Here is a 24,666-nt window from a genome sequence, read left to right as displayed (position 1 = left end):
CACAAAGCTCTGCCTTCGGCTCGTGGCCATCCTCTGCATGCATCAGAGCAGGAAAGAACGGCCTGGCAGCATCCAGGCAGACACGGATCCGAGTGAATCAGCCCCGGGGTGACTCACGGGTGTCACAGGGCTGTGAAAAAGGCTCACGTCACAGGAGGCCGGGGAGGAGCCGCGTGCTTCGCCAGGCGCGCGGAGCATTCCTGCTGCTGCCGGCACCGTCCCGGTTTGGACGCCGCGTTTCCAGGAGGATGTGGGCCAAAAGGAGGGAGTGCGGGGAGAGCAGCGAGCACGGTCAGCGGGCTGGAAGCCGCGAGGAATGAGGAAAGCTTGAAAGAGCTGGGGTTGTTTAGTCTAGGAAAGGGCAGGCTGAGCAGGGGGGGGCGGAACGCGCTCAAAGACATAAAAGGCTGCTGCAAAAAACGAGGGAATGATCCGTTCTGGGTGGCTACGAGGAAGATAACAAGAAAGCTTACACAAGGGAGAGGCTGATGAAGTCCTGAAAGCTCCAGCGCCTGTGGGATTGGCTTCAGGAGCCTCTCCGAGCACCCGTCTTGGGGTAACCAGGAGAGGAACACATCTCCCTTTGGCGGCCAGGCCCGTTGTAGCCCTATTTTCCTGCTGCTTGGGCATTATTTCAGAAAACCCGTGATTAATTCTGTCACTTTGGAAGCAGGCACGTCTCCAGCCACCACTGACATTATGAGACAGCGATTCGCAGAGCTCGGGGTCGGGCTGCAGGCTCCCGCTGAGATGGGAAGAAGCCTCCTTTTTGAGGACGGGTGGTGGTCACCTGCAGTGGGACAGCAAGGGAGCCCTTTGTGTGCTGCTTGTCCCTTCATATGGCCCTGCTGGGCACGGTCCTTGTCCTGAAGACACACGACAGGCACAGGGAATCCCCCTGCCAAGGCAGAGCTCACTGGCTCGGGGGCTGATTGGGGCCGTGCTTTTTAATTGCGGAGAGTCAGAGCGTGGCTCTGTGTCCTAAATAGGCCGTTGTCCTGATTCTCATCCCTGGGATCCATTATGTCTTAGCAAATTACTTTCTCTCTTTTAAATGCCTTGGTGATTAAAGATGCCACGGCAGATACCCTTAATGAGTACAAAAAAAGGGTAATAACTCCTCTTGTTGGCACTGAATGCAATTAATCAGGCCCCTTTCCTTGCCTTTTAAACAGATGAGGCATTTAAGGCCAAGCAAGTTTTTAATTGGACTTTAATGTCTCTCATTTACTTCGTTTTGGCACAGGCCGAGGAATTCCCACCCCCAGGTCGGCTGCGGGTTTGCGCGGGGCGATGAAAGGCTCGGCACAGCCAGGAGCCAGCGGCAGCCCCGAGCACAGCGGGAGGAGCAGAGCCAGGTGGCACAGCCCAGCACGGGGCTGACACCCCGCACCAGCAGCGTTTGGGGACACGGATTTGCCCAGCTCGAGGACAAGGCTGCCCTTTTTCTGCAGGTTGCCTTGCCTGGAAGGGGCTGCTGGTGGCTGTGCGCTTTAGGGAGCTGATGCTGGAGGTCTGTATTCATACCCCGGGCTGTGCAGCCTCAGTTATAGGGTGAGCCGTGTCTTTTAAGGGATATTCCCGAGCTCTTCAGCCAAGAGGAGGCCTGGAGCAGCGTTGCCAATGGATGTGTGTGCAGACGTTGTTGGTTTATGCCAGGGATTCCCCCGGGAGCCAAGATCTGTGCAGAGCGACCTTCCTCCAGCCTGGAGGCGCTGCCTCGGCTTCCACGGCCGGGAGCCACCTTCCCTCGGGTTCCCCTCACTCGTGGTTATCCTCGTGGTGGTTTGGGGAAGGCAGCAGCCTGCAGCGTGTCCCAGGCCATACAGGGCAGCGTGCTGCAGCCCAGCCTGCCCGCTTGGCCTCGGTCCCAGCTCAGCTCTTCCCCGCTGACAGCCCGAGGAGCGGCAGAAAAGGCATCGGCCTCGGCGTGTGGGAGCTTGCCTCGGAGCCTGCTCGTCGCCCTGTGCCTCAAACACCCCGCAGAAACCCTGCCGTGGCTCCCAGGTGCTTTTGTAGGGTCTGCAGTGCAGCCACCAAGCGGCTGGAAGGCTCCCACCCACCCGGAGGCATCGAGGGACAGCAGCCTGCGGTTCCTCACCCTCGCAGTGATCTGTGAGTGGGATCAGAGGTCGCACTGCTCTGGCTCTGTCTCAGGACATCTTCAAGCTAAAACCCGAGGCTACCCAGCAGCTCCCGCATCACACCCTGGCTGCCGCGCACGCTGCGGTGCCTCCCGTGCTTCCTTTCAGGTCCTCGGCGAGGCTGAGGGCCCCTCCAACCTCAGCCATCCCATGCTCTGTGCTCAACACCGCACTAATTATCAGCCTGGATCACTGACCCTGATTGGAGCCAGCCCGGCAGAATTTTCTCCTCCATCCTTCGGATTCTCCTCAAACATCCCCCGTGTCTGCCCGCTCCTGGCCCCGGGCGGCACGGTGACCCCGCTCAGCACAAACACCGCCTCCCAGGCAGCAGGGAACGCCACGGGGCACGCTTCTTGCCCAATATTTTGTTTGGTTTCGCCTTCTCGTTTGCCCTATCTCCTCTCCTCCCCCTCCCTCGCAACCTGCGCGCTCATCTGATGGGAGGCTGGGCGGTTGTGCAAGACTCACCTGCAGCCCTGTTTGTCTCTCGTGCACGGTTCCAGGGGTGCCCTGCAGCATTTTTCTCCCCGTTGCGACCTCAGATAAGGACCCTCGGAGCCGTCGTGTCCTGCAAAGTCAGGGAGGGCTGAGGGGAGAGCGAGGATGAAGATTTTATTGCATGATCACGGTGCAGACATCTCGAAGAGGTGGATAAAGGACAGAAGATCGTCCTGCCTGCATGGCATGTTGCCCTAGGGCTGGAAGAAATAAGAGGGCCAGGCCCTAGGACACGTCCACTCCTCTGTCCCGCAGATACGGAGCTTGTCCAGATGCCCTTAATTTGGGGACTTGTACCCAAAATCCACCTACACTGGGAAGCTGCAACCCCAGGTGACCACAGCCGGGCGTTCTCACGCCACCAATCTCCTGGCCGAGCCTTACAAAGATGTCACTTTCTTTGATTTCATTCCATACAAACCCTGCAATTATTTTTCTTCGGAGCCTCGCGAATGACGGAAGCACAAACCCCGCTAAGGACCCGACAGCAGCTCTGGAGGCCATCCCGAGGCCGCCTGGCCTGGAGAGCTCCGACGGCGAGCAGGCTGCCGCTCACCTGGCCGCCCTCCTGGGGCCCCCTCCCCGCATTCCCCCGGCTCCCTGGAACGAGAATCATTTCCTCCCCGGCTTTTCGCAGAGGCAAGGGCCTCGCAGACGCGGAGTTATCTCTGGAATGTGTGCAAACAAGGAGTTCCACGGGATGCTGTTTGCCCCCCTCTCCCCGGCCGCTTGGGGAAGGGGTTAAGGCGAGTTTGTTTTGCTGGTTCCGAGCTTTGAGAATTGTCTTCCCCGGGCGGCGACCCGCTGACCCCGAGTCCCTCTGTGTGCCTTTCCCAGCTGAAAGCTGAGATTCGGGGGCCCTGGCACGCGGGGGTGGGATTTGGGGCTTCTAAGAAGAAGGAGGTGAAAGGCGAAGGTGGGTTTTGAGGTCCTTCCAACCCTTCTGTGGTTAAGCAGGGGGACAAATCCCTAGAAATGATAGAGGGGCTGGGGCAAAATGCATCACAGCGAGGGGCATAAAGAGCCCCCTCTGTCTAAAGAGAAGTTCAAGAAAATGCAGGTGCACCTTCACTGCGCTGTGGGGGCTGCCTGGGCACCGAGGGGCTTTGGGGTTTCGGATAAATGCAGTGCCCAGAAGCTGGAGCTGGGTGAGATGAAGCTCGCTCAGAAAGTACTGAGGAAATGGTTAATTCCTCGACGTGCTCTCAGCGCTGGTGACGCACTGAGGCTGGATCCCGGCCAGCAGCCGGCGCCTCGACCCGAGGACAAAGAGCTGGGCTCAGCACCGAGGTGCTCGGTGCGACGGCTTGGCCTGGTGCATGCGAGGGGTCAAACGGGATGGTTTAATGATCTCCCTTGGCCTGAAAGCTCTCTGTTCTCTTCAGGAGACACATGAAAAAGCCCTTTCACCAAAAAGCATGCGTGTCATGAACTCCGCCGCTCCCAGGCAGCGGGCAGGATCCGCAGGGAGCGTGACCTTGCTGCCTGGAGCTGGTGGCCATCTGCTCGGTGGCCGTGGCTCGCCTCACCGAGGCCACCTCTCCCCCGTGACGTTTCTCAGCTCCCCGTTAATTGTTGTGTCCCCGCATTTAGGTAACGTTCACCTCCTCCTCTCCCTCAGGGTGAAGAGGCCGAGCGGCATGAGCAGCCTCCTGGGGAAGATCGGCTCCAAAAAGCAGAAGATGAGCACGCTGGAGAAGTCTAAGCTGGACTGGGAGAACTTCAAGGAGGAGGAAGGCATCGTGGAGGAGCTGGCGATCCATAACCGAGGGAAGGACGGGTAAGAGGGGTTTAATCCCAGCCCAGCGTTTCCCTATGGATGCAGGAACCCCATGGCGTGCTGCAGAGTCTAGGAAACCCACGGGATTTCTTGGGAATCCATTCTAGGGATACCTACAGCTGCTTTAGGCGCTGCAGGAGGTCGGGTGAAGCCTGCAGCAGGTGTGGGCACACCTCTCGCTTTGCTCACAGCCTCGTGACTCGAAGCCCGGCTGACGCAGAGCCTGGCTGTGCTTTATCTCCTGCTAGCGGGACCCATGCGGCGTGAACCAGCCTAGTGCAGCGCTCCCGGGAGGAAACACAGCTGCCTTTGCCCTGCTTTTTTGTTGTTTTTTTTAAAAAAGCCTCAGGTTGGGAGGTATGGGGTTTTTTTTTTGTTCTCTTCTGCAAATGACGTGCTGCGGCTGCGGCTGCGCACCGTCCTCCTGCGTAAAGGCGTGCACAAAGCCGGGGCGCTGAGCAATGTTCACCCCGACGAAGCTAATGGAGGGGTCGTAAAAGTAAATGGCGCTGCTGTAAATAAACCAGAAAGCTAATAACGTGCTGCAGGGAAGGATAACACGATCACAAGCGGCGCGCACACCGCAGGCGCTTTGCTAAGCTCTGGGAAAATGTAAGCGCCGTAGCGGGCGGCTCATAAAATGGATTTGGATTATGAGCTCTTCTTCCAGTCTGTCTGCAGGAAAATCTCAGAGCTTCTGCATTCCACCGGACTTGATTTTGTGTTTCAGAGAGGTGCTTTATCACTCAGTTTGGTCCCGCACCCTCCCACAGTGCCCCTTCGCCCTTGGATCTGCCCTGCCCACGCTGCCAAGCGTGATCCTGGCTCTGGCCCTTGGCTGCTCAGGGCAGAGCCACCACAAAGAGCCCGACTGTCTCCGTCCTGCTGCAGGAACGCTCTGCTTCTCCCCCAGAGTGCCTTTCACAATCTGGAGCCAGCTCTCCGAGCAGGCCTGGGGGCCTGTGTGAACATTTGGTGCTGCTTCTCTTCCCCCAAAACGTGAGCAGGACAGCTCGCTGCGCTCCTGCTCGGAGGTGCCGGCGGGGCAGGTGGTGCGGGCAGGGCACCTGCTGCTCTCAGGCCCTCCTCCAGCAGCCTGCTGTCCCTCCCGGAGCTCCCTCTGCTCCTTTAAGGCAGGCTGGGACGCCTCTGCTCGCCCTTCAGCGGGGCAATCATTTACACATCTATCAAAACCGCAAGGAGTGGTTAGTCACCTTTCAACCCTGCCCTCTCTCTGCCTTCCCACCCCTCATATCACCCGGCCCGAATCTCTTCTTCCCCTGCAGCAGGATCCTTTTGTCAGATCCCTGGTTTTCCAAGGAAGGACCGAAGCCAGGAGGGGAGGCAGCTGGCCTGTGCTGCTGATCTATCTCTGTGATGTCTTCCCTAGCTGGAATTGCAAAGCAGCCTCCAAACTGGGCCACCTTTGTAGGGCAGCCCCGGCGGGGGAGCACCCCGCTCTGGGCGCAGGCAGGACCCAACGGGGGATGGATGGAGCCTGGCAGGGGACAGAAAACACCCCCAGGCTGCTGTCCCTGCTCCAGGTGCTCCTGCTCTGTGAGCTGTGTCGCTGCCCCGGGGCGGTGCGGGGCCATCCACGAGGCTGCCTCCTCGCTGGGGCTGGGACAAGCAAAGGGCCAGGGGGGCTTGGCCCTCGCTTGCCATGCTTGTGGTGGGTGCTGAGCTGAGGAGGGGGAGGAAAACCACCCCTCCATGCCCTGTGACATTATCATGTACAACGGGACCCCCCCGATTTCCTTCCCCTGGCCTCTCCTGTCCCCAGGCACGGGTCACCTCCGCGCTCGCGGGGACAACGGGAAGTGACACTCCCCTGCCTGCCTTTCCTGAGCCAGCGCGGGGCGGAGGTCTCAACGCACGGTCCCCTCGCCCTGCCAGGGGCAGGTGGCCAGGAAGAGCCCCCCCGAGGCCAGCACGCTGTCCCCATCACACCGAGCCAGGCACCACAGGCTGGCAGCACCGGGCTGACCCACTTCTGTCAGCACAGAGCAGGAGGAGATGCTGCCGGGGACCGAAGCGGGGACAATCAGCCTCTGCGGCGCATTTGGATTAATTAACCACGGGCTGTGGTGATGCTGAGCTCTCCTCTGGCTCTTGGCTCAGGCAGGGGCTTGGTGCCACCAGCGCCAGCGCTGCGGTGGCCGGCGGGGAGAAGCCAGAGGCAGCAGCTCGTGCCGTGCCCGGTGCCAGGCGTAATGACCTTGTCGTGACAGCCCGGCGCTCGCCGCTGTGGAACAAATGCAAAACAATTGTGATGATTCAATTACAGCCCCCGTTCTGAATTGCAATTTCGCTCCCTCTGTAGGTTAATTAGCAGCACAGCCCCGGGCTAGCCGTGGCAAGGGTTTGCAGCAAAGTGCATTCAAATTCGGCTGCGCAGCATTAATGAGCGGCAAGGTGCTTGGCGGGGGCGCAGGCGTGCTTGCTTCCCTCCCTGCAGCATTTAGGTGCCTGGCTGCGAGGGCGAGGCGAGTTTGGGGCTGCTGTCAGCTGCAGCAGGCTTGCTGGGTGATGCTCTTCGTGGCCCTAATGCTTCCCGAGCCGGTTACCTCCTTGCACGTGGCTGTGCTGCTATCAGTGGGTTTGGGGGACGCTTTACAGGATCACCTGGAGGCCAGGGGCAGCATCAGAGCTCTCTCCTGCTGAGGAGCTGCACCAAACCTTCAGGTTGGCTGTGAAGGTCATTTCTCCGTCACAAAAAGAGCCCAGGAGCATGGGGTACCCCTGGGCTTCACCCCAGGACCCTTCAGCCCATACTGCTGTGAGTCCCGAGGTGATGGTGGGGGCACCTCTCCAGCCACGGAGCCGTTTCAGCATCCTTTTCTGCCCGTCCCCTGGGGTCCCCTCGGTGCCAGGCTGCGGGCGCTGCTTACAGCATCTCTGCCTCTCTCTTCCCCGCAGGTACATCGAGAGGAAAGCGTTCCTGGAGCGCGTGGATCACAGGCAGTTCGAGATCGAGCGCGACATCAGGCTGAGCAGGATGAAGCCCTGAGGGGCCAGGGACGGCTGTGGGGTCCCGCTGGCTTCCGTGCCCCAGCTGGGGGGCTGCCGGCCCCCGCCTGACCACGGGGCACGGGAACCGTTCTCTACCCAAGCCTGTAGGTCCCGGCAGGTTTTTCCTTTTACTGTAATGTTTGGGGAGGGTCTTTGTCAGTGGGCAGGGGGCGCTTCGAGGGGTCAATCGCCCGGCAGGTGACAGAAGCGACCCCGTGGCACCGATCCTTTGCCACCCCTGGGACGCTGCTGGAGCCAGGGGCAGGAGGATAAAGCCAGGTTGCGGCTCGGCCGACGTTTGTCGTGAGAGAGGAGCTGCAGGAAAGGCTTCGTGGCTGCCGTGTGTGTGCGAGCCCTGGGATTCGGGGCTGCAGCCCTTCTCCCCGCTCTGCCAGCCCCGCAGCCTTCCCTGCCCCTCTGCGCTCTCGCCCAGACAAAGCCAAACTGTCTGTACTTGTCTGTGGGGTCTGATGGTGCTGGGGCTTTTTAAGCAAGCCGAGGAAGAAATCCTCCCTTGTTCGCTCCGTCGAGGAGATGGGAGCAGCTGCAGCAGGCAGGACGGGCCAGGATCTGTTCACGTGAATAAAGTATTCCATCCCGATGCTCTCGTGTGCTCGCAGCCTGGCTCGGTTTGCAGCAGGCAAAGAAAGTCAGGGTCATGGATATGGGTGTGCAACTGCGGCCCTGCTCACTGCCTGCCTCCGTAGCAGCCTCGTGGTCGCAGCTGTGGCTCTGGGCAGGAGGCTCGGGGCTCTGGGATCAAATCCACAACTGGGGCCAGCACAGCCCGGCCGTGGCAGTGCTGCAGGAGCAAGGAAACCCGCCGAAGGCAGCGATATCCACGGGGAAAGCTCCCTGGGAGGGCAGAACTTGGGCGTGGGGCGGGGAGCTGGAGGCCAGCAAGTGCCGTCACCTCGGCCATCCCTCCTGCGGCCAGCAGCTCCCCGGGCCGGGGCCGTGCTCATCCTCGCAGCCTTTCCCTGGGCAGGGGCAGCCCCGGCCTCCTCCCGTGCTGTCCCTGCGCCAGGCAGAGCACGGCACCAGCCCCGGCCTCGCCGCTGGCGCGCTTGGCCCTGTGCCGCGGCTCCGAGCCTGGGCTCGGCTCGGGGCTCACGTGGCGGCTGCTGAGTCAGCCCTCGCGCCGGGGACGCGGGGAGGGATGGACGGGAACAAAACACCACGTGCTCGGGGGAGCCGCAGCCCTTGGCGCCGTGTTACGTGCAGGGTGAGCTGTTACCGAGCTGCTTCCACTGAGCCTGAGATTTGAGAAAAACAAAACAAAGGGGCTGGGAAACGCTCGCATCTCCCCGACGTTCCCAAACTGGTCACGGTAACAGCAGGAGGGAGCTTTGCGAGAGGATGGTGAGACTGGGACACACTCAGGATGCCCCAAATCCCCGTGGGGATCCCCCTGATGGTGCTGCAGGACAATTAGTGTCCCAGGAGCGGCAGCCACCATGGCCGTGAGCATTTTGGGGCCTGGAGCAGCCTCCCTGCAGCACATCCAGCCGGGCAGGAGCTGGCCCTTGGCCAGCGAGCTTTATGGCTGCAGGGGATATTGCATGGGCATGGAGCAGGGGGACTTTGGAGCCCCTAAAGACCAGAGGCACCTAGCCCAGCCCGGTCCCATGGCAGGCAGGTGTGTAAACTCCCAGGTTGAGCAGAAATCCTCCCCATCCCACCGCCTGCCCCCAGACAGCTCCCTGCAGGCTCCCCGGCACTGATGGGGGCTGACACCAGTCCCCCCCATCGGCACGCTGGTGATTTGGGAACCCCAGGGCTCCCCGGTTCCTGCCAGCCCCATAACGCTCCCGTTTTCTCTGCTCACTTCCCTTCGGCTGAGCGAACGTGGACGTTTTTGAGATCTTGGAAGCAACCTGACCTGCTGGAAGCCAGCGGGCTGACGGCTCCCCACTGCGCCGGGCTGGGTCTCCGCGTGCCGCTGCCTCCATGGCCCGTCCCCGATCTATCCCCGAGCCATCCCCGAGCTGTCCCCGCGCTGTCCCTGCCCAGGTGCCGGCTGTCCCAGCCCCTCTGCTCCCCGGGGACAGTTTGGAGGGGGCAGCTCCAGCCCAGGGCTCATTTCTGGTTTCCTCTGCCAGCACTCCCGAGCGTCCTGCGTTTTTCCTCGCTTGGGTCATGTATTCCTCGCCTCTCTTTCCTGAAGACGAGGAGTGATTTACAGGGCTCCAGAAAACACAGCTCGGCTGCTTAGGAAGAGAAGAAAAAAAAAAAAAAAAAACAACAAAAAGCCAACACAAAACCATTCCGCTCGCTATTTCCATCGCCCGCCTTCCCACAAAGGGGCCGGCCCCGGTGCATGGCCCCGAGCGGAGCCCGGAGCCCCCCAGCCCACGCTCCTGCTGAATTTCCGCGCGGCCGCTGCATCCTCCGTGGGCCGGGCCCTGCGTTTGGGCACGGGGGGCAACCAGCGCTGCCCGGCCCCCGGCCCCGGCCGCCTGAACGGGCCCCTTGTGCTCTCGGCCCCGAACAAGGCAGCGATTGTGTGCGCCTGCCCCAGCGCCCTGTTACGGGGTCCATCCCGGCTCCGCATCGCCACCGCGGGCTGCAGAGGAATAGGAAAATGGCTTTTCTCCCCCCCCCCTGGGAAAAGCTGCCAGCTCTGCCATTTTGGTCCCCAACGCCATCCTGGGGTCTCAGCCCTGTTGGGAAGGAGCAGGGCTGGGTTTAACCTCATGAAAAGGGCTCTGCCTCTCGTCCCCGCGGCTGAAAACCTGCCCAACGCCACGGAAAGGCACGGGGATAAACCCTTGTTGTGATCCTGTTGGGTCCCGTGATACTACAAGCCAAGAGAAATGCCCTCATTATTTCCCCAATATTGAAGTCTAATAAATCCCCTACTGCCTTATAGGATTTATTTATCCGTTCATTGCTAGGAGACTCAGTCCCGTGTAATCCTATTGCTGCTCCAGGAGGCAGCTTTCCGAAGGACGGAGCCGCGTGCAGGCGACCAAATGCCTCTGGTCCCGCTGGGGACGGCTCCACGAGCCTCACGAGCGTCCCAGTGCCACCCTTCCCCAATGTCCTGGTCCCCTGGAGCCGTGCCCCGGCTTGGGTAAAGGCTGAGCTCTCCAAAACATCCCCCTGGCCTGGCCCTGCTCTTCTTGGCCCCATGCAGGTGACACCAAGATTTGGGGTCTTCCAACGCCTTCCCAAGCCAGGACCCAGAGGGAAAAGCAGGAAGACCCTGCGGGCACCGTGGCAGCTTGCTCCGCGTGGAGCCACTGTGCCTGCCCCTCCGGATGCGGGGGACTCCCAGAAATGACGACGGCCACAAGAAAATGTTGGAAATTTCACCGCTGAGCTTTTTCCATAGCAACTGTCACTGGGGCGACGCAGCATCCCCCCTCCCGAAATGCCCAGCCCTGTGTTCAGGTGCCTGCCGGGGTGGGCTGCACCAAAGCCACGTGCCCCCGGTCGCTCCGTTTGGGGCCGACGTCCCCCAGCTGCAGGACATGGATTTGGGGTGCTGAGCGGGGCGGGGGGAGGTTAAATACCCCCCCAGGCCAGGCACGGTGCTGGTGCAGCTCTGCCCCTTGCCAAAACCCACCGCCGGCAGCGCGGGATGAGCCGCAGCAGCTCCGCGCAACCCCAGGGCCCCCAGAACTCTGCATTTTTCAGCTTTCCTTTTAGCATTTCATTTTCTTTGAGGTGGGAGAAGCAGAAGGGAACCTGCCCGTGCCTGTGGCCCCCCGGGTGCTTCCCCGGTGGAGGCACGGGGCTTGCAGGAGCCTTTGCCAGCTCGGGGCGCTCCTCAGATGCGAGCAGTGATTTTGGCTCCGAAGCAACAAAAATGGCCGGGATCAAACATCAGCACGGGCCCGCTTTGATCAGAGCGTTGCCACAGGGAGGGGAAATTAAAAATTCCTGCTTGCTTTTAAGCGCCCGTGCTGCGCCGCGAGCATCCTGCTCCGGGCAGTGGCTGGGATGGGGCCACCGCGGGCCGGGCAGCGTGTCTCCGAGGGTGACACCGAGCATCCTGGCAGGGCAGGGCGCTCACCACCCCTCGGTGCCTTCCGCAGGCAGGCTCAGCTTCAGGGAGCCGCTGCCTGGGGATGCCGAGCGCTGCGAGCTGCCAGCCCTACTGGGAGGAAGCTGCCGACCTCCGGCTGTGGTCTGCGGGCTCGACCGCAGCCCCCGCCACTGCCTTCAGCGGGGTTATCGCACCGAGGCCTCCAGCTGGGACGGCCTCGGGACGGGACGCGGGTGGGAGAAGCCAACAGCGGCCAACACACGCTCCATGCGCCTCGAGCTGGCCCCTCACAGCCTGACCCCAAAACCCAAACTCAACGGGGAGCCCAAAACCCAAGGGGGGTGTCCAAAACCCAATGGGGAGCCCAAACAAAACAGGGGCGTCCAAAACCCATTGAGGGCACCCAAAACCCAAGGGGGGAGCCCAAAACCCTATGGGGGTGTCCAAAACCCAACGGGGAGCCCAAACGCAATGGGGGCGTCCAAAACCCAATGGGGGATCCCAAAACCCTATTGGGGCGTCCAAAACCCAACAGGGACATCCAAAAACGAACGGGGAGCCCAAAACCCTATGGGGGCATCCAAAACCCAAGGGGGGCGTCCAAAACCCAAGGGGGGCGTCCAAACCCCACCGGGGGAGCCCAAACCCCAAGCGGCGACCCCGTTCCCGGTCCCCCTTGGCTGCCGCTCCCCCGCTCGCTCCCTCCCGCCCGAGCGCCGCCTCCCGCCGGTGCGGGCGCAGCCCATGGGCGGAGCGGGGCCGGCGGGGCCGCTGCTGGCAGGGCGCTGGAATGATCCCTCCGGCGGGGCCGCCGCCGCCACCACCGCCGCAGCGCCGCCCGCCCGCCCTCCGCACACAGGCCCCGGCCCCGGCCCCGGCCCCGGCCCCGGCCTCGGCTTCGGCCCCGGCCCCGGCCCCGGCCCCGGTCCCGGCTCCGGGCGGCCGCCGCCGCCGCTGCTCCGCGCTCGGGCCGCGCCGCCGGCCCCGTCCCCGCCGCTTTGTGCCGCCGCAGCGCCGCGGGGAGCGGGGAAGATGAACTACCTGGTGAGAGCGGGGGCAGCACGGCCCTTCTCCCCCTGCCCCTGCTGGGTTTGGGGCGCTGGGGAGGTGGTGGGGGGGGAGTGGGGGCACGGCGCAGCCCCCCCGGCCCTGTCCCCGGTTGCGCGGTTTGGGTGGGGGGGGGGGATTTTGGGGCACCGGAGGGGGTTGCTCGGCCCCCGTGGGGAAGGGATGGCGGTGGTGGAGCTGGTGCTCGATCCCCCCGGGGACACGTCCCGGGGGTGCTCCAGGAGATGGGGCGGCCTCGCTCTTGGGCACAGCCTCGGACGGGGCGCGGGCAGGCGGCGGTGCCACGGGGCTGGCTGCGGTGGCTCTCCCCACCCCGTGCCCCGGTTCCCGTAGCCCTAAGCGGGCTCGACGCCGCGTGCCGGTGGCCAAGAAGCCCCCTGCTCTGTCCTCAGCCTCGCTTTTCCCCGAGGAGGCCGTGGCAAGGAGCCCCCGAGCCCTGCCACCAGCTCCGCAGGTGCGCCCGCGCCACGCTCGTGGCACCCCAACATCTGCCATGGGGCCGGCCAGCACCACGGCCACCGGGTCCCAACAAGGGACAAGCCCCGGGTGCACGTCCCGGGGGGTTGCGGTGCTCGCGTGCCCTCCACTCGCTCGGCAGCCGGTGGGGAATTCTCCGGCCCTGGCTGAGTCACGGCCCTGGCACTTCCTCCCCGGCGGGAAGGGGAGGGAAAGGCAGAGGAGGTCCCCGAAACCAGGACGCGAAAGGGTTCGGCCCCTTCCTAGCACCACCTCCGGGAAGGATGGGTTGAACTGGAGTGGGGAGGAAGCGGCGGCTGGAGGAGGGCGAGCGGACGAGGGGGGACGCGGGAGAGTCTCGGGGTTGGGTCCCCGCTGCGCGTTGGGTGCCAAGCACCCAAGGGTGGGGGTGCAGAAGAGGCGGTGGAGGAGCCAGGGAGGCTTTGAGATCCCGGGATGACTCCCGACCTGCCCTCCTCTGGTGGCGGCGGTGCCGGCTCACCCCCCCGGCGCGGGGCTGTCTTGCAGAACGTGCTGGCCAAGGCGCTGTACGACAATGTGGCCGAGTCCCCGGACGAGCTCTCCTTCCGCAAGGGCGACATCATGACGGTGCTGGAGCGCAACACGCAGGGGCTGGACGGCTGGTGGCTCTGCTCCCTCCACGGCCGGCAGGGCATCGTGCCGGGGAACCGCCTCAAGATCCTGGTGGGCATGTACGACAAGAAGCAGCAGCAGCAGCAGCAGCAGCAGCAGCAGCAAGCGGCCGGCACGGGGCAAGGACAGGCAGCGCCGCAGCCCCCGGTGCCGCAGCCCGCCCTGCCTTACCACCACCAAGGGGGCTATGTCCCGCTGTCGCCCGCCTCGCAGTACACCCCCATGCACCCTGCCTACGCGCCCCAAGGGGACAACGTCTACCTGATGCCGGTCCCCAGCAAGGGACAGCAGGGCCTCTACCCGGGCTCGGCGCCCACCGGACAGTTTCCCCCGGCCCCGGCTAAGCAGCCGCCCGCCTACCCGAAGCAGACGCCGCCCCACGCCTTCCCCAGCCCCGGGCAGGAGATCTACCAGGTGCCCCCGTCCCTGAGCCAAGCGGCGGACGCGTACCCCGTGGGCTCTGCCAGCCCCCCCCAGGATATATACCAGGTCCCTCCCTCGGTGGGCCAGGCTCAAGACATCTACCAGGTGCCCCCGTCTTTGGACAGCAGGAGCTGGGAAGGGCACAAGCCCTCGGGAAAGGTAGGATTGGGGGTCTGGATGCTGCCTTGGGTGGGGGCTGGGGGTTGTTTGGGGTCTGTTTGCGCTGTGCTCTGTGGTGGCTGGTGGGCACCGGGGCTGCTGGGCTCCACGGTCTCAGGTTTATCTGCTCGGTGCCATCTCTTGGACCTTGTGGAAGCGTGGGCATCGTTCCCTGTGCCGGTGACAGGAGTGGGTACACCGGGGGTGCTCACTGGGGCTGGGATGCCCTGCTTGGTGTGGGTTCCTGGCACGGCTCGCAGGTCCTGCTGGCCCCTTGGTGTGGGCATTATTTAGGGCACGTCCACGGAGATGGTGGGATGACCAAAGCGCTGCTTGGCGAAGCCCCTCCCGGTGCCGCATCCAGCGCGGGGAGGTACCCGCGGTACCTGCGGTGCTGCCGAGATGTGTCCTCCCTCCTGGGAACACCCGGTGCCAGCACCTCGCGGCCGTGCCAGGACGCTCCTTCTCCCGGGGAGGGCAGCGAGGCGCTTTCGGCCGTGCCGGAGCGTGGTTTCCAGGAAGGCAGCCCTGACTCAGCCGGCGTAGCGGGGCTGCCAAGCCCCGTGACTCACGGACAGGGCACTGGCTTCTCACCCCGTTGCGTGGGGCATCCTGAAAGTTCCCCTGGCCGCTTCGTGCCAGGAAGACCGTGGTGCCACCGCGACACGGTGGCGCAGCGGGCACCGAACCCTCCGGGCGTTGGCAGATCCCGGCCCGCGGCTCGGTGCCCAAATTAATCTCCGGGTCACCGTTGCCATTTGCACACCGCGGCCGTGCCGGCTGGGCTTTGTCTCTAGCCGAGGCTCGCTGCTATAAATAACTGGTGATCTCATCTCCGTCCCCCCGGCGTCACCGCAGAGCCTGGTGGTGACAGCGGCACGCCTGGCCGGGGAGCGCCCTCCCGTGGGCACCCAGTGCCGGATGGGCTCCGCCGAGCTCCTCACCCAGCACCCAAATGGGCTCGGGATTATGGAGGGTGGGGGATGCAGGAGCAAGGGGACGCTCCAAACTCGGCCCTTTCTCCCTCTCCTAGGTCCTGCTGCCCAGCTGCGTGGGGCAGGTGTACGTCTACGACTCGCCCAAGGGGGAGCAGGATGAATACGATTTTCCCCGCCACCTCCACTCCTCGGGCTCCCAGGAGATCTACGACGTGCCGCCCGTCCGCGGCGGGCTCCCCAGCCAGGTCAGCCAGGAGGTGGGTCTCCTCGTGGGGGTGGTGGGGCAGGAACTGGAGGAGACGCTCCGGTACAACGCGGGGAAATCACACCCGGGGATCCCCGGCTGGGTGGGCTTTGGGGCTGCCTCTGTCCTCCCCAGGGAGGAACTGGGTGTTCCTCACACACCGTTCTGTCCCACTGCAGGTCTACGACACCCCCCCGATGGCAGTCAAGGGTCCCAACGGGCAGGACCCGGGGCAAGAAATCTACGACGTGCCCCCCAGCGTGGAGAAAAACCTGCACCAAACCGTAAGTGCGGCGGGGAAAGCTTTGGCACCGAAGGGGACGCGCGAGGCCGGGGGTGCCGCGGGGCTGTGTCGTGCACCCATCCTTCCCCGTGCTGCTGGCACGCCCAGAGCCGGTGCCTACGTGCAGCAGGGCGCAGTGAGACCCTCGGGCGAGTGCCGGGCTCTGCCTCCCTCCCACGCGCGCGGCGCTGCCGGCACGCACACGCCCGAGCGCAGCCGACAGTGCCCATTGGTGCCCTTGCAGGTCTACGACGTGCCGCCCTCCGTCAGCAAGGACGTGCCCGATGGCCCCGTGCGGGAGGAGACCTACGACGTGCCCCCCGCCTTCGCCAAGCAGAAAGCTTTCGACCCGACCCGCCACCCCCTCGTCCTCACGCAGCAGGAGCCCTACCTGCCCGAGGACGTCTACGACGTGCCGCCAGCGGCTGGGAAATGCGCCCCTGAGCCCTCGCTCTCCCACGAGATCTACGACGTGCCCCCCAGCCTCAAGAAGCTGTCGTCCTTCCCCTCCCAGGAGGTGTACGATGTGCCCCGGGACCTGCACGCCCCCAGCAAGGGCTCGGTGGACACGGAGGGCGAGTACATCTACGACGTGCCGCCGCAGGTGGACCGCGAGGCCAAGGCGGCTGACGGCAAGCGGCTCTCGGCCTCCAGCACGGGCAGCACCCGCAGCAACATCTCCACCTCCTCGCTGGACGTGGTGCCTGTGAAGGAGCCGGCCAAAGGGGCCGGCAAGGAGTTCTCCCTGGACTTGGACGCTGCCATGGAGATGCTGGCCAAGCTCCAGCACGGCATCGGCGGCGCCGTCTCCTACCTCATGTCCTTCATCAGCGCCAACTGGCGCAGCGCTGAGCACATGGAGGCCAACGCTGCCAGCATCCGCGGGGCGGCGGAGGGCGTCCAGGCGGCCCTCCGGGACCTGCTGGAGTTCGCCCGGGGGGCGGTGGGCAACGCCGCCCAGGCCTCGGACCGCTCCCTCTACGCCAAGCTCAGCAAGCAGCTGCAGAAGATGGAGGAGGTGTACCAGGCCCTGGGGAGGCACAGCCAGGCGCTGGACGCGTGCCACTGGGCTCCGAACGCTTTGGTGGGTGGCAAGCCGGGCACGGACGACCTGGAGCTCTTCGTCATGTACTCGCGCGGCGTGCCCGACGATACCAAGCAGCTGGCCTCCTTCCTGCACGGCAATGCCTCCCTCCTCTTCAAACGGACAAAGCAGGCGCCAGAGGGCAACGGGCACGGGCCCGCGCACCCCTCCGACAAGGCCAGCAGCATCCAGTCGCGGCCCCTGCCCTCCCCGCCCAAGCTGCTGGCGCAGGAGTCGCCCGACGGCCCCTACGAGAACAACGAGAGCGGCTGGATGGAGGATTACGACTACGTCCACCTCCAGGTGGGCACGGGAAGGGGGCGCCTGGTGGTGCGAGGCGCTGTGGTGCCACCCACAGGGGGGTTTTGGCTCACAACGTGTTGGTGTGGGGTCTGGGGTAGCCCTTCTGTGGCTGTGGTGGCAATTCTGGCCGTGCAGTCACCCCGGTCTTATTTTCACCCTCCTGCTGTGGGAAGTGGGGGCATCCCAGTGCCGGGTGGGGGGCTCGTTCCTGGTGAGGCCGGCGGTTTGCCCCATTCTCATGCTCCTTCCTCCCCTTCAGGGCAAGGAGGAGTTTGAGAAGACCCAGAAGGAGCTGCTGGAGAAAGGCAACATCATCCGGCAGAGCAAGGACCAGCTGGAGCACCAGCAGGTAACGGGGATGGGACAGGCAGGCGGGCACTTCTGGGCACGGCTCACCGGGGACCCTGCTATGGGGAGGGCAGCGGGGTTTGGTCCTGCTCCCCTTGTCCCCACAGCCTCGAGTGGGGACAGTGAGCCTCTCCCATGGCTCTGTGTGACAGCATCTGGCCTGTCTGATGCCGGAGAGGAGCCTGGCGTGGCCATCCTCTTCCTGGGGCTGTCACCATCCATGTGGCAGCGTCCCCCTGGGGCACAGCCGTCACCGCGGGGCTCGGTGGCCGCCCTGCCCCGTCCTCACGCCCGTCCTCTCCGCAGCTGAAGCAGTTTGAGCGGCTGGAGCAGGAGGTGACGCGCCCCATCGACAACGACCTGTCCAACTGGAGCCCCCCCCAGCACTACGGCCCGGCGCGGGGCGGCGGCGCGCTGTGTGCCGCCGACCGCCAGCTCCTCCTCTTCTACCTGGAGCAGTGCGAGGCCAACCTCACCACGCTCACCAACGCCGTCGACGCCTTCTTCACCGCCGTCAGCACCAACCAGCCCCCCAAGATCTTCGTGGCCCACAGCAAGTTCATCATCCTCAGCGCCCACAAGCTCGTCTTCATCGGCGACACGCTGTCCCGCCAGGCCAAGGCCCAGGACGTCCGGCACAAGGTGACGCACTACAGCAACCTCCTCTGCGAGATGCTCAAGGAGATCGTGGTCACCACCAAGGCGGCCGCGCTCCACTACCCCTCTCCCGCGGCCTCTAAGGACATGGTGGAGCGCGTCAAGGACCTCGCCAACAGCACGCAGCAGTTCAGGATGGTGCTGGGCCAGCTGGCGGCCATGTGATGGCCCCGGGCTGCTGCTCCCTCACGCCGTCCCCTCAACACGAGCCCCCTGCCCGATGGAAATGGACCTGTACATAGACACTACCACGCACTGGGGGCCCAGGGATCCGCTCATCCAGGGCCGAGGGGCCGTGGCCATCATCCCCCTTCCTCCTCTTCCTCTTGAGATTGGTGTCAGAGCCATGCCCGTGGTGCCAGGAGGCGGCTTCGTGCCCGGTCCCTCGCTGCTGCCCTCAGCCCTTTGCTTGACTCGAGATGGGGCTGGCAGAGGGGGCTGTGCAGGGCGCTTTGGGGCGATGCTGTGGCCGTGGTCTCCATCGGGGCACGTCAGCCAGCACCTGTAGCGGTGTGGCAATCGCCCGTTGCGGTGGAGACGGCCCAGGCCGGGGAGCAGCGTGAGGGAGATGTCGGGCCGTGCCCTGCGCACCAGCACGTGGCTGGGGGTGTAAATAGGGTCCTGAATGGCTGGAGAAGGGGCGACGGGTGGGCTGGGGGCGGGAGGGGCTCGAGCCTTTGCATTTTCCTGTCTCGGGTTTTGCTGCCCTACCAGCTGTAACCGAAACGCAAACTGACATTGGTGCCTTCTGAACACTGGGGAAGCTTCCGACGGTTCCCAGAGCCACGGAGTCGCAGCCCCCACCCCAACTCAGCCCCCCCCCGGTCCCACAGCAGCATAAAGATTTACCTAGAAACACCCGCGGTGCCTGGGTGTCTGTGTCCTGGGGGTGCAAGACGAGGATGCAGTGGAAGTTGCCGTTGCCCACGTGTCCCAAAATGGGGACGGGGCTGAGCGGGGGCAGCGGGGCGGGGAGGTGGTGCAGGGGGAGGCAGTGCCCACCAGTGGGGCCAGCGTCCCGCAGGTCCTGCAGGTCCCGCTGGGTCCCCACAACGATGCCGGGCAGGCGGGAGATGGGCACGCAGACACCAGTGGAGTAGCCCTGGGTGGGGTGTGCTGCCAGAGGGATGGGGATGGGTATGGGGGAGTACACGGGGACACCGTGAGGAGGGGGACATGGTGCTGCCGCCCCTCACCTGGCAGCCAGGTACAGGGCCAGGGTGGTGAGCCAGGCGCTGTGGTGTGTGGCCCCTGGGCACCAGTTCCTGTCCCAACCCCATGTCCCTCACCCCAGATCCCCACCACAGCCCCCGGCCCTGTTCCTGTGCCCCCCATCCCCATCCCTACTCCCTATCCCTCCCCCAGGACCCTGCTGTGCACCCACCATGGGCACCCCTCCCTCACCATGGGGCCCTGCTGGGACCCAGCCCCATTTCCCCACCGTGGCCCCATCCCCATCCCTGACAGGACCCCAGTGCCGGTCCCGTCCCCACCTTGCTGCAGCAGCCGCGGCGCCCCACGGCCCCCGCCAGCCCCAGCGCCCGCCGCAGGGCCATGGTGGGGACAGGGCCCAGCTGCTCCCGGCCCCTTGGCCTGGCCCCAAGGCCCCGCTGCTCCCTCCCGCGCCACAGGCGTTAAGGTGGCTCCGCACACCGCCGCCTCTGGCAGACACCGGCCCCTCGGCTGTCCCACGGCCCCAACACCGGCCCTGCTCCTGGCCTCGGGCACCGGGGAGCCCGTTCCTGTGACCCCATGGCCCCGGGACTGTGTGGGGTTTGGGGGGCACCCACACATTGCCCTGCTCCTGAGCGCCGGCTCCTGTCCCCACGGAGGCCACTTGTGCCCGGCCTCCGCTGAGCGAGGCCGGGTGTCCCCGCGCCCAAACAGCCACCCCGGTGTCCCCGCTCGCAGCCCCATGTCCCCACCCTCTTCCCACTGAGGTTCCCGAGCAAGGAGGCAGCAGGTCGGGGAGCACAGAGCTTTATTTCGGGCCTCAGTTGGCCGCCAGCACAGAGTCGATCCAGGCGCGCAGCTCGGTGACGCGGGCGTACACGGTGGGCATGGAGGTGGAGCAGCTGCTGCTGCCCCACGAGACGATGCCCACCAGGGTCCAGGCGCCGTCCTTCTGGCACACCAGCGGGCCCCCGGAGTCGCCCTGCGGGCAGCGGGGTGAGGCTGGGGTCGGAGCAAGGGGAAGCGGGGCTGGGGCCGGAGTCGGGCCCCGTGGCCACGTACCATGCAGGAGGAGGCTCCGTCAGCGCCGGCGCACACCATCACGTCGTAGATGCGGAACCCCCAGTACTGCTTGCACTGCGCGTTGGTGAGCAGGGGCAGGGCCACTTGCTGCAGCACCGCCGGCGTCGTGTCGGCTGCGAGCGAGCACGGAGGCGTCAGCACCACCGTGTCCCATGGGAGGGGAACGGGGACGGGGACGGGGACGGGGACGTGGTACCGGAGGCGTCGGTGAGCCCCCAGCCCGTGGTGACGCAGGTCAGGCCCCCGGGGAAGTCATCGGTGGCCTGGGGCAGGCAGACGGGGGACACGCGGGCGTTCAGCTGCGCCGGGGTGGCCAGCTTGATCAGCGTGATGTCGTTGCGGATGGTCAGCGAGCTGTAGCTGGGGTTGCGGAAGACCTGCAGCAGGCGGCAGCGCTCCCAGTGCCTGCACCCCCGGCTGGGGCAGCGGGCGCTGACGGGGACGGACGGGGACCCCCGGGCACGGGTGCCAGCCCCCGGGACTCAGGGGTGTCGGGGCCGTCCCAGGGGCTGGCGGGGACCCATGCAGCAGGGGGGAGTGGTGGGACCTGGGTCAGACACCAGGGGACTGCCCTGGGGCTGCTGGGGGCCAGGGAGCAGGGACCGAGGCCCAGAGCCCACCCCAAGGACCCAACCCCAGAAAAGAGCAGGAGGAGGGACTCCATGGGGAACCCATCCCCAATACCAGGGGCACCACGCACACCGTGAGGACCTGACCCTGGGGACAAGGGCCCCATGGCCCCGCAGGGCTCCCAGCGGTGGCCACAGCACCCGCAGGCACCCGGCCCCACGCCAGCCGTACCTTGGCGATGGACAGCCTCTGCACGTCCCCGGACTCGGTCTCCTGGTCGTACTCGCCCAGCACCACGGCGTCAGTGGTCCTGGGCAAGGCAGACGCTGAGCCCCAGGGGCGCGGGCACCCCACGGACCCACAGCCGCCCCCGCCACCCCACGGCCACCCAGCACCTACTTGACACCACAGTGGGCAGCGGTGACCACCCACTGCTCGCTGATCAGGGACCCGCCGCAGAAGTGGAAGTTGCCGTAGCGCTGCCGGACAGAGAGCTGCTGTCAGCCCCGCACCACGCGGCCCCAGTCTCCGTCCCAATCCCGTTGCCGTTCCCGAGGCGGGCACTCACCTGCAGGGACACCTGCCAGGGCCAGGAGCCAGGCACCGCCGGCTCCCCGTTGACGATGCGGTTGTAGCCGCGGATGACGGGTGCGATGGCGGGCACGCCGCAGCCTGCGGGACGGGCGCAGCCGTGGGACAGGGCCCTCGGCCGCTCCGGCCCCGCTCCCCAGACCCAGCCCTAAGCCTCCCCGGCCCGCCCAGCCCCGGCCCCACGCACTTGCCGCGGCGCGGGCAGAGCCCGCCAGAGCCAGGCAGCTCAGCAGCCACAGCAGAGCCATCGCCGATCGCAGGGAACAGGCTGGGCACCGGGCACGGCGCCTCTTATACACCCGCGGTCCCCGTGCTGGCCTTGGGGTGGTGGCCTTCAGCGATAGCGCGGCACACTGCACCGCCCCTGGACAGGGTCTGGGAGCATCACACCTGGGGACAGGTAGCCTTGGCCAAAGGACGTTGGATGCTGTTGGTGGGAGATAAGTCCTGGCCCCATAGCGCTCTGTGGCCCTGTGTGAGGGGCAGGTGATTGCAGCGTGTCTGGGGTGGGCAGAGATCTCCTGGTGTCACCCAGTGCCACCCTGCTCCAGCAGGGCCAGCCAGTGCTGGTGCCCAGCACCAAGCCCAGGTGGGTTTGGAGACCTCCAATGATGGAGACCACAAGGACCCTCTGGGGGACCTGTGCCCATTCTCAGCCCCCCGCACTGCACAGAAACACTTCCCAATGTGTGGGGGGAACCTCCTGAGCGCCGCATGGTGCCTGCTGCCCCTCACCCCATCCCCAGACACTGCTGAGCAGCACCTGGCTCCATCCCATTGCAGCCACCTGCACGCAGCCATGAACGGGGTCCTCCCCATCTGCTGCACCCCTCCTGAGGGTCCCAGCTCCTGGCCTCCCCTCCCTAATTGCAGGGGTGCTCCAGGCTCTCCAGCACCTCGCACCCCTTCCCTGGGCTCCCCGGGGTGCCCACACCTGTCCTGTCCCAGCACTGGGTCCAGCACCCAGCCAGGGGTGCAGAGGGGCAGGGGAACCCCACCCACCAGCACCCCTCTGCCCGATGCACCCAGGAGGCCCTTCCTGGTCTGTGCCTCAAGGGACATCGCTAGCTCATGGTCAACAAGGAGTCCACCACGACTTTGAGCACCGCGAGCAGTTTCAGCAAAGCTGCCTTTCAGCTGGCTGTTCCCAGGACATTTGGGGGCTGTGGTGGCTCCAAGGCCACGTCCCATGTGGCACCCTGGGGTTGGGTGACCCTCACGGTGCCAGTGCGGGCACGGTGCCGCGCTATCGCTGAAGGCCACCACCCCAAGGCCAGCACGGGGACCGCGGGTGTATAAGAGGCGCCGTGCCCGGTGCCCAGCCTGTTCCCTGCGATCGGCGATGGCTCTGCTGTGGCTGCTGAGCTGCCTGGCTCTGGCGGGCTCTGCCCGCGCCGCGGCAAGTGCGTGGGGCCGGGGCTGGGCGGGCCGGGGAGGCTTAGGGCTGGGTCTGGGGAGCGGGGCCGGAGCGGCCGAGGGCCCTGTCCCACGGCTGCGCCCGTCCCGCAGGCTGCGGCGTGCCCGCCATCGCACCCGTCATCCGCGGCTACAACCGCATCGTCAACGGGGAGCCGGCGGTGCCTGGCTCCTGGCCCTGGCAGGTGTCCCTGCAGGTGAGTGCCCGCCTCGGGAACGGCAACGGGATTGGGACGGAGACTGGGGCCGCGTGGTGCGGGGCTGACAGCAGCTCTCTGTCCGGCAGCGCTACGGCAACTTCCACTTCTGCGGCGGGTCCCTGATCAGCGAGCAGTGGGTGGTCACCGCTGCCCACTGTGGTGTCAAGTAGGTGCTGGGTGGCCGTGGGGTGGCGGGGGCGGCTGTGGGTCCGTGGGGTGCCCGCGCCCCTGGGGCTCAGCGTCTGCCTTGCCCAGGACCACTGACGCCGTGGTGCTGGGCGAGTACGACCAGGAGACCGAGTCCGGGGACGTGCAGAGGCTGTCCATCGCCAAGGTACGGCTGGCGTGGGGCCGGGTGCCTGCGGGTGCTGTGGCCACCGCTGGGAGCCCTGCGGGGCCATGGGGCCCTTGTCCCCAGGGTCAGGTCCTCACGGTGTGCGTGGTGCCCCTGGTATTGGGGATGGGTTCCCCATGGAGTCCCTCCTCCTGCTCTTTTCTGGGGTTGGGTCCTTGGGGTGGGCTCTGGGCCTCGGTCCCTGCTCCCTGGCCCCCAGCAGCCCCAGGGCAGTCCCCTGGTGTCTGACCCAGGTCCCACCACTCCCCCCTGCTGCATGGGTCCCCGCCAGCCCCTGGGACGGCCCCGACACCCCTGAGTCCCGGGGGCTGGCACCCGTGCCCGGGGGTCCCCGTCCGTCCCCGTCAGCGCCCGCTGCCCCAGCCGGGGGTGCAGGCACTGGGAGCGCTGCCGCCTGCTGCAGGTCTTCCGCAACCCCAGCTACAGCTCGCTGACCATCCGCAACGACATCACGCTGATCAAGCTGGCCACCCCGGCGCAGCTGAACGCCCGCGTGTCCCCCGTCTGCCTGCCCCAGGCCACCGATGACTTCCCCGGGGGCCTGACCTGCGTCACCACGGGCTGGGGGCTCACCGACGCCTCCGGTACCACGTCCCCGTCCCCGTCCCCGTCCCCGTTCCCCTCCCATGGGACACGGTGGTGCTGACGCCTCCGTGCTCGCTCGCAGCCGACACGACGCCGGCGGTGCTGCAGCAAGTGGCCCTGCCCCTGCTCACCAACGCGCAGTGCAAGCAGTACTGGGGGTTCCGCATCTACGACGTGATGGTGTGCGCCGGCGCTGACGGAGCCTCCTCCTGCATGGTACGTGGCCACGGGGCCCGACTCCGGCCCCAGCCCCGCTTCCCCTTGCTCCGACCCCAGCCTCACCCCGCTGCCCGCAGGGCGACTCCGGGGGCCCGCTGGTGTGCCAGAAGGACGGCGCCTGGACCCTGGTGGGCATCGTCTCGTGGGGCAGCAGCAGCTGCTCCACCTCCATGCCCACCGTGTACGCCCGCGTCACCGAGCTGCGCGCCTGGATCGACTCTGTGCTGGCGGCCAACTGAGGCCCGAAATAAAGCTCTGTGCTCCCCGACCTGCTGCCTCCTTGCTCGGGAACCTCAGTGGGAAGAGGGTGGGGACATGGGGCTGCGAGCGGGGACACCGGGGTGGCTGTTTGGGCGCGGGGACACCCGGCCTCGCTCAGCGGAGGCCGGGCACAAGTGGCCTCCGTGGGGACAGGAGCCGGCGCTC

General features: G+C 65.8%; 5 protein-coding genes across 9 annotated transcripts in view; 4 read left to right on the top strand and 1 right to left on the bottom strand.

Annotated features, from left to right (window-relative positions):
- LOC311443401 (uncharacterized protein) overlaps nucleotides 1-3,386 on the top strand; it is a 29,161-nt gene extending 25,775 nt beyond the window's left edge. For all 4 annotated transcript variants that reach the window (XM_084533511.1, XM_084533513.1, XM_084533512.1 and 1 more), the window contains one exon: nucleotides 1,247-3,386. In XM_084533511.1, the coding sequence (XP_084389637.1) occupies nucleotides 1,653-2,585 (933 nt within the window). In that variant the 5' untranslated portion in view covers nucleotides 1,247-1,652 and the 3' untranslated portion in view covers nucleotides 2,586-3,386. The remainder of the gene's footprint in view (nucleotides 1-1,246) is intronic.
- Nucleotides 1-8,038, top strand: part of CFDP1 (craniofacial development protein 1) — a 49,656-nt gene extending 41,618 nt beyond the window's left edge. The window contains exons 6-7 of the mRNA XM_084533514.1: nucleotides 4,267-4,425; nucleotides 7,345-8,038. Coding sequence (XP_084389640.1) covers nucleotides 4,267-4,425; nucleotides 7,345-7,435 — 250 coding nt within the window. The 3' untranslated portion in view covers nucleotides 7,436-8,038. The remainder of the gene's footprint in view (nucleotides 1-4,266; nucleotides 4,426-7,344) is intronic.
- A 4,174-nt stretch (nucleotides 8,039-12,212) lies between these two features.
- On the top strand, nucleotides 12,213-18,906 carry BCAR1 (BCAR1 scaffold protein, Cas family member). 2 transcript variants are annotated; one of them, XM_084533509.1, is made up of 7 exons: nucleotides 12,213-12,475; nucleotides 13,484-14,191; nucleotides 15,225-15,386; nucleotides 15,553-15,657; nucleotides 15,901-17,043; nucleotides 17,303-17,392; nucleotides 17,698-18,906. In XM_084533509.1, the coding sequence occupies exons 1-7, from the start codon at nucleotides 12,464-12,466 to the stop codon at nucleotides 18,211-18,213; spliced, it is 2,736 nt and encodes a 911-aa protein (XP_084389635.1). In that variant the 5' UTR covers nucleotides 12,213-12,463; the 3' UTR covers nucleotides 18,214-18,906. The 2 variants fall into 2 exon arrangements, with proteins under 2 accessions (XP_084389635.1, XP_084389634.1); XM_084533508.1 differs by having other exon boundaries at nucleotides 12,332-12,475; nucleotides 15,225-15,374.
- Nucleotides 18,907-20,012: 1,106 nt separating this feature from the next.
- On the bottom strand, nucleotides 20,013-21,800 carry LOC311443395 (chymotrypsinogen B-like). Its single transcript, XM_084533503.1, has 7 exons — nucleotides 21,653-21,800; nucleotides 21,443-21,546; nucleotides 21,274-21,353; nucleotides 21,106-21,184; nucleotides 20,501-20,681; nucleotides 20,284-20,417; nucleotides 20,013-20,203 (listed from the first exon to the last, which is right to left on the bottom strand). Exons 1-7 carry the CDS (start codon nucleotides 21,711-21,713, stop codon nucleotides 20,042-20,044), a joined length of 801 nt encoding a protein of 266 aa, XP_084389629.1. The 5' UTR covers nucleotides 21,714-21,800; the 3' UTR covers nucleotides 20,013-20,041.
- Nucleotides 21,801-22,721: 921 nt separating this feature from the next.
- LOC311443397 (chymotrypsinogen B-like) lies at nucleotides 22,722-24,508 on the top strand. The gene is made up of 7 exons (XM_084533505.1): nucleotides 22,722-22,868; nucleotides 22,975-23,078; nucleotides 23,168-23,247; nucleotides 23,337-23,415; nucleotides 23,840-24,020; nucleotides 24,104-24,237; nucleotides 24,318-24,508. The coding sequence occupies exons 1-7, from the start codon at nucleotides 22,808-22,810 to the stop codon at nucleotides 24,477-24,479; spliced, it is 801 nt and encodes a 266-aa protein (XP_084389631.1). The 5' UTR covers nucleotides 22,722-22,807; the 3' UTR covers nucleotides 24,480-24,508.
- Nucleotides 24,509-24,666: the final 158 nt, after the last annotated feature.

The sequence above is a fragment of the Aythya ferina genome, assembly GCF_964211825.1.
Source record: "Aythya ferina genome assembly, chromosome: 12".
Taxonomy (NCBI): domain Eukaryota; kingdom Metazoa; phylum Chordata; class Aves; order Anseriformes; family Anatidae; genus Aythya; species Aythya ferina.
Note: the sequence above shows the minus strand (reverse complement) of the source record. Positions and strands in the feature narration are given on the sequence as shown.

Excerpts from the sequence above, each read along its gene's own strand:
- LOC311443397 (XM_084533505.1), top strand. The coding sequence starts at position 22,808 with ATGGCTCTGCTGTGGCTGCTGAGCTGCCTGGCTCTGGCGGGCTCTGCC. Across the intron at positions 23,416-23,839 it reads AGAGGCTGTCCATCGCCAAG|GTCTTCCGCAACCCCAGCTA; the intron begins GTACGGCTGGCG and ends CGCCTGCTGCAG. Across the intron at positions 24,238-24,317 it reads ACGGAGCCTCCTCCTGCATG|GGCGACTCCGGGGGCCCGCT; the intron begins GTACGTGGCCAC and ends CGCTGCCCGCAG.
- LOC311443395 (XM_084533503.1), bottom strand. The coding sequence starts at position 21,713 with ATGGCTCTGCTGTGGCTGCTGAGCTGCCTGGCTCTGGCGGGCTCTGCC. Across the intron at positions 21,185-21,273 it reads GCTGCCCACTGTGGTGTCAA|GACCACTGACGCCGTGGTGC; the intron begins GTAGGTGCTGGG and ends TGCCTTGCCCAG. Across the intron at positions 20,204-20,283 it reads ACGGAGCCTCCTCCTGCATG|GGCGACTCCGGGGGCCCGCT; the intron begins GTACGTGGCCAC and ends CGCTGCCCGCAG.
- BCAR1 (XM_084533509.1), top strand. Across the intron at positions 14,192-15,224 it reads GGCACAAGCCCTCGGGAAAG|GTCCTGCTGCCCAGCTGCGT; the intron begins GTAGGATTGGGG and ends TCCCTCTCCTAG. Across the intron at positions 17,044-17,302 it reads ACGACTACGTCCACCTCCAG|GGCAAGGAGGAGTTTGAGAA; the intron begins GTGGGCACGGGA and ends CCTCCCCTTCAG.